General features: G+C 40.6%; 1 protein-coding gene across 1 annotated transcript; it reads left to right on the top strand.

Moving 5' to 3' along the window:
- Positions 1 to 245: 245 nt before the first annotated feature.
- Positions 246 to 6146, top strand: glo1 (glyoxalase 1). The gene is made up of 6 exons (XM_083912597.1): positions 246 to 384; positions 3286 to 3368; positions 3545 to 3685; positions 3782 to 3849; positions 4234 to 4323; positions 4892 to 6146. The coding sequence occupies exons 1-6, from the start codon at positions 316 to 318 to the stop codon at positions 4981 to 4983; spliced, it is 543 nt and encodes a 180-aa protein (XP_083768723.1). The 5' UTR covers positions 246 to 315; the 3' UTR covers positions 4984 to 6146.
- Positions 6147 to 6727: the final 581 nt, after the last annotated feature.

The following is a 6727-nucleotide window of genomic DNA, read 5'->3' as shown; positions in this document are numbered from 1 at the left end:
TTGAATGGCGTTTTTTTAATGCTTGCATTCATATTTTGAAAAGAAGTAACTGTTAACTAAAATGTGCATTGTTTCATAATTATTTATAACTTAATGGTGATGGACGCTGGTTCAAAAGAGGCTCAAGAACCGCCCCTGGTCCCATCAGCGCTGTCCTGTAACCAGCTAACTCCAGTTATTGTCGTCAATGTGCCTTTTAATTTGAAAAGCCGGTACCGGAAAGTGTTTCTGTTGAACGTCCCTCAGCTGAGTCCCCTTCCCTGTCAGTCCGCCCCGCCGAGCTGCGGTCCAGTTTTGTGCAGTCTGTGAGCAAAAATGAGCGACAAAGGTCTGTCAGACGAGGCAGCGACGGCAGCTTGTAAAGATGGAGACCCAATTACGAAGGTAGGATGGCTGTCGTCCCTCTCGAAGTTGAACTAAACTTCTACCGGACACTTAAACCCAGCCAGCACCGTCCAATGACTCCTGGATGAGTTAGCAGCTATGGGCAGTGCGGCCATTATCGGACAGGCTTCTTTAGCAAGTGATTCAGTTATTTTAAACACTTTTGCGGATGCTTACGGCGAGTGTTGTAGCTACATACACATTTCAGGCAACTAACGGGTCAACTAATGGTGGTTTTAATGCGTGTTGTAAGCTAGCTGAGTTACAGCCGAACTTAGTCGTGTGGAAAGAAACTCATTCCCAACCGAGGGGCTGTATTTAATCATGCTTGAGTGGTCTGTCGGTAACCTTTATACAGTCTGTGATCGTAACTCAAGAAAGTTGGCCGGACAGGGAATGGCTAAAGTGTGCGGTGTGCCAGGCATAAGCTGCTGAAGCTAACCCGCTAATGCCTCCACAAGTGGAAGTTGTCTTTCTTTTAACCATATCTTGTATTGTCCTCACTGCCAGTCATTCAGTCCCCCCCACTGTGCTGTAATCTGTCACGGTGGACTGCACATACACTTGTGTATACACAGCCAAGAATGTGATCACTGTTTGACTGTTATATTTATGGTTTTAGAGTTTATTTTTCTGTAAATTGACCAATTTAATTTCGCACTATAATTGTTTTGACCTTAACTGTGAACCCCCTTGAGATTTATCATTCATTCATTCATCTTCAACCGCTTATCCCGGGGTCGCGGTGGGCTGGAGCCGATCCCAGCTGACATCGGGCGTGAGGCGGGGTCCACCCTGGACAGGACGCCAGTCTATCACAGGGCACATAGAGACGAACAGAGACAAACAACCATTCACACCTACGGGGAATTTAGAGTCATCAATTAACCTAACACGTGCATGTCTTTGGACTGTGGGAGGAAACCGGAGAACCTGGAGAAAACCCACGCAGACACGGGGAGAACATGCAAACTCCGCACAGAAGGCCGGGATAATCATTATTATTATTATTATTATTATTATTATTATTACTTTCTTATGGACAGGTCAATATAACCATATCCCCAGGATAACTTCTGTCCTACAGGCCCCTGTTGAAGGTTAATTTGTGTCAGTATCAGGCTCTCAATCACTACCATCAAAGTCCATGCTAAAGACTTTCAAGAATGTGTTTCAGAATCACAGATCAAAGTTCCCATTTGTTAGAATTTGACCTGAGAAATCAAAGAGACTTTAACACTGGATGAGCATCCATAGAAACCTCTCGGCCCTCTCTTGCTGTTTGTTTGCTCAGACTTTTCCACATAATCAAATAATAAATGCACTGCCTCTGTGTTATCCCAGCAGCCCTCTTGAGGTTTGAAGTTCTGCCAGCAGTGATGAATTTAGCTCTAGTGTGACAAAACTGTGACCGTTGGAGCGTGTGCATGTAGTTATGAGTTAGTTATGATTATGCAGCTGCAGCAGTGTGTGGGGAGATTCTTCGGATGTGTTGATACTTTTTTACGCTGTGAAAATTTGACACGGTTGGAGAAAGGGCACAGGAAAGGGGAACCGTTGCTAACCACAGAGATAACACTTGACTGGGAAACACACACACAGAGTGCTAGTTTGGTTCACACTCACACCAGACGAGTATATCGGGATCAGACTGAAAACCAGATGGCTTTTTTTCCCGCATTAGTTTGACACACACCACCAATTAAAATTAGGCATGCAGGACATGCATCGGTACCAATAAATGATCAGCTGATAATTGTACATTTATATTATGATGTATTATTTAGATAATTAAATTATAATATTATATATACAATAGCTTTCTTTGATCAGCATCTACACACTCCCATACAGTCGCGGTGTACAATAAACATGTATTGAATATACACTGACATCTGATTTCACAGGTTTTTTAAAAGCATTCGTCCTTTTTTTGATCTTGTCGTGTTATAGTGATGGAAGATGGAATAATAATCATCTATCTTCACTCACTACAACTTAGCCTTTCTTACCCTCAGGTGTGCATAAACCAAAGGTTATGAACTTCTTTTTAAAACGCAAAATATGAAATCATTGGCGAGTCATTGTGCGCTGGTCATTATCGGTAAACGTTTCATCTGAAAAAATCCATATTATACACACCACCCTTCTGACCCATCCACACAACTGTGACGTTTACCTGCGATTTCCGAGGAATAATCATTTGCAAAATGTAATGCTGTCCCCATTTGCCTTTGCGTGGAAGTAGCGCTCTGAAATGGGCCCTAGTACGGTGTACGTTTTAGGACATCATCGGACTTCATCACTGTCATGGCATGTTTTTGCATAGAAAACAAGCAAGGGTGAAAATGTATCCAAGCAGGCCCGATCTGTTCAGTGTGGTAACGATGCGTAGCTCACACAGGTCATTGACTTGTTACGCGCTTGGTTGCACAGAGGTGTAGTTTGGCTGAAACATCTTTTCACGACTGTGTGCCAGCATATCAATTCTCCTCTGTTGTCAGGCACAGCCAACAGAGATCTCTTTACCCTCGTCTGCAAACAAATGTGTTGTGAAGGCTTCTGTGAGCTTTCCAACACTAGGATATACTACACTGCTTCATATTTCACAATTGTAACTGTCCTTACATCTCAAATCTTCTAAGTGTTAATCCTTATATATCAGTGTATTTTTATTGTTGTATTGGCTGACGGATGGCCACGGTGTGTGACTAAACAACTGTGGCTCATCTACAAATTAACGAGCAGTGTGTCCATTTAACACACTTTCTCCTCTTAGTGTTCCATCTGCACGTCAAAGAAATAATAACCCAACTTTGTGTTTTCTTTGGGATTGATGCATAGTGGTGCTGACCACTTGTCTTACAGCGTTTTGCATGAATCTCTCTTCTTGTGTTTCAGGATTTCATGATGCAGCAGACTATGCTGCGGGTTAAAGATCCGGTTAAATCCTTAGATTTTTACACCAGAATCCTTGGCATGACGTAAGTATTACGAGCTTCACTTCAACAAGTCTTTAATTCCACTTGTAACAAATGTTTTTCCCCAAAAAAAACGACACAATGAAACATTTTTGGAGCTGTGCGTCTGCAGGTTGTTAAGAACAATTGGACTTTGTGACTAAAGTGGTGTTTTTTCTCTGGTGTGTAAAATCTTCCAGGCTCCTGCAGAAGTTTGACTTCCCCTCCATGCGTTTCTCTCTCTTCTTCTTGGGCTACGAGGACACGAAGGAGATTCCAACTGATGTGAAGGAAAAGACAGCCTGGACCTTTTCCAGAAGAGCCACCATCGAGCTGACACAGTAAGGGTCTGCAAGATGTGTCTTTATCTCTCCGTCCTCTCTTCATTTCCTCTCTTACCTTCTTGCATCCCTTCATCTGCCCCTCCTGTCTTACAGTAACTGGGGCTCTGAGGCTGATGAGAGCCAGTCTTATCACAATGGGAACTCTGATCCACGTGGATTTGGTAAGGAGAGACCAAAAGAGTTCACAGTTGTTGTTTTTTTTAATAGGTTTCATAGAAAGTGAGTTTTACACGTTGAAGACTTTTCTCATCACAAAAAGTTTTCATGTATGCAGCTGTTCAACTATATAATTGCATGGACTTGAAATGCAAGAACACAGTAATATTATTTAACACTCTTGGTTTAATTCTTACAATCTAACTGTCACAATCTGTGTTTTAATTATCAATTATTAGCTCTCAGTTTTTCCAGACATCTTACTGTAAGTGTTTAACATGTTTAAAGGCTATACTGTCTGCTTCTTGTCTGTTACTATTTGAAACTGTGTGACTGTAGTGTGGGTTTGTAGTGAACAGTCTCTTACTTGTCTACTTGGCATGTGACAGGACACATTGGAATTGCAGTCCCTGACGTCTATGCAGCCTGCAAACTGTTTGAAGAGCAAGGAGTCACGTTTGTCAAGAAGCCAGATGATGGTAAAATGTCAAGTGTTTGTGAATATGAGGGTCATAGACGGGTTAAATACATAAAGCTTGACAGCCTTCCTAGTATATTTTTTTCACCTTCTAACCTTTCTTTCTTCCCTACCCTTTTTTTTAGTTGGCTTATACACTTATAATGGAAAGTAGGGATTTGAAAGCATTTATTGAAAGACAATCATTGATTCATAATCTTTTTAATTCTACCAAAGATGATAAAGTGTCTTTTTTACAAGTTAATAATAAATCCACCAAGACTGTTGATCATTTCTACACAGCTTCAGTTTCATCCACTTCACCCCAAGAATATTAAAGTTATGCATTTGCTAATGCAGGCTTCTGATTTATAGATAATCAGGACTATTTATACTTGTACACCTTTCACAATTATTATGTATCACCCAAATATATTGTATAGCGTGGCTATAACTTCACTGACTCATTACATAACTTATTACATGATTCGAGCACACACTTGTTCAAATCTGAAGTTTAAAGTGTATTTATTTTTCAGCTTTATTCATGCAGTAACTAAAATTCCTTTTTTACCCCTCTCTCCTCTCAGGTAAAATGAAAGGCTTGGCCTTCGTTCAGGACCCTGATGGTTACTGGATTGAGATCCTGAGTCCTAACAATATGGTGTCCATTACCTCCTAAAAACTATGACAACATGCCACCGGCTGCAGTGCAGGTACAGTCCAGACCTGCAGTGGCTTCACTGGGAGAGAAATAACTGCAGGTTTCCCTCTCACGATGGCAATCAGTGCGACCTGGCATGGGCCGGACTTACGTTGGACAGTTGATGGGCAAATAGTTTAGATACCTGAGTAATTACTATGAATAGCAACTTCTTTGTGTAGCTATTGTGTTTGTCTACCATCATCAGTTTGTATGCGTGTTCAGAAAGCGATGCCGAAATAAAGCACTATTACTGTGTAATAAATGTGAAAGCCACCGTTGTAACAAAATGGATTTGGGATTTCTTGTAGTTTTGAGAGACCTATTTAACATTTTCTAAATGAATTGTTGTAAAGTAAAATCTGAAACAATTCATTCTCACATTGTTTTGCAAAGTTCAAGTTCAATATTTCCACTTCTGAGTCGACGTCATTTTGAAGGAGACAAGACCATTCTGCTTTGAGTTGGAACATCTGTTGAAGAAAAAGAACTGATTTACGCTAAGAGCTACATGTTTTCATTGAAAATTGAAATCCAACCATTTCAAAAAGTGTTGTAGCTCAGCTGGTTTAATCACCTGTCCAGTAAACAGGAGATCCTTGCTTCAGTCCCTGTGGCACCTGCGTAATAATTCTCCATTGCACTTTAGAAATTTGAAACAGAAACAGAATCGTCACTTAACGTCTGGTCTGGTTTTTGCAATCGCATATAAAACAGCCAAAATAACAACCATGTTGGTGTAAACGCAAATCTATATTCTGTGTTATTTCAACTAATTAATTCAAGCAAATTTCAGCATGTCAGTCTGGGGTTTTACTTCTTTCAAAATAATATTCAAATCTACAGGATAATGTAAAAGGCAAGTCAAATGAGATGCTTCTATTTGTTGATGAGAACTGGGATCACATGGACACTCCCTGGTCTCGCTCTGCTTTGCTTCACTGAAGATGTTTGACTACAGAGGATAAACAAGAATAAAGCTTTTGTATTGATGACTCAGATTTGCTAATTCTCAAGTTGTTTCTCTGCCCTGCTCTGATTGGTCAGTCTAGGTGGAAGTCAGGCACATTAAAGCACTGATACATAATGTTGGGGACTTGTTACCAGAGGCCCCACATGATACACAACCCTCTGTCAGCTCTGTCTTTGAAGGAGAGTCCCTTCTCTGTTCAACAAAACTCCACCAGGCTGAGCCGTCTTTTACGGTGAGTGTGAACAGGATGGGCTTATGGCTACATTTTTCTGTCAATATGTTGACCTTATTACTTTTTCTCTATTAAATGTACCTTTAGGCAAGGCAAGGCAATTTTATTTGTATAGCACTTTTCATACACAAGGCAGACTCAAAGTGCTTCACAGCACAACATGTCATGAATTCAAATGCATTTCAGAAAGACAAAGAGAATAAAAACATAGACAATAATCAAAACAGTGCGGACGTTAAAAGTGCAAAGATTTAGCAGAAAGCTAAGGTGAACATGAAAGTTTTCAGTCTAGTTTTAAAAGTGGTCAGAGTGGGTGAAAGTCTCACATCTTCAGGAAGTTTATTCCAGCTGTTTGTTGCATAATGACTGAAAGATGCTTTCCCTTGATTTGAGTTTACTCTGCGAACCACCAACAGATTGGTCTCAGAGGATCTTAGTGATCTAAAAGGCTTATGTAGTGGGAGCATATCAGTGATATACCTCGGCCCTAGACCATGAAGTGATTTATATGTGAGCAG

Source organism: Echiichthys vipera (assembly GCF_963691815.1).
Source record: "Echiichthys vipera genome assembly, chromosome: 1".
Taxonomy (NCBI): Eukaryota; Metazoa; Chordata; class Actinopteri; order Perciformes; family Trachinidae; genus Echiichthys; species Echiichthys vipera.
The sequence above is the reverse complement of the archived record's forward strand: the minus strand, read 5'-3'. Positions and strand labels throughout refer to the sequence as shown.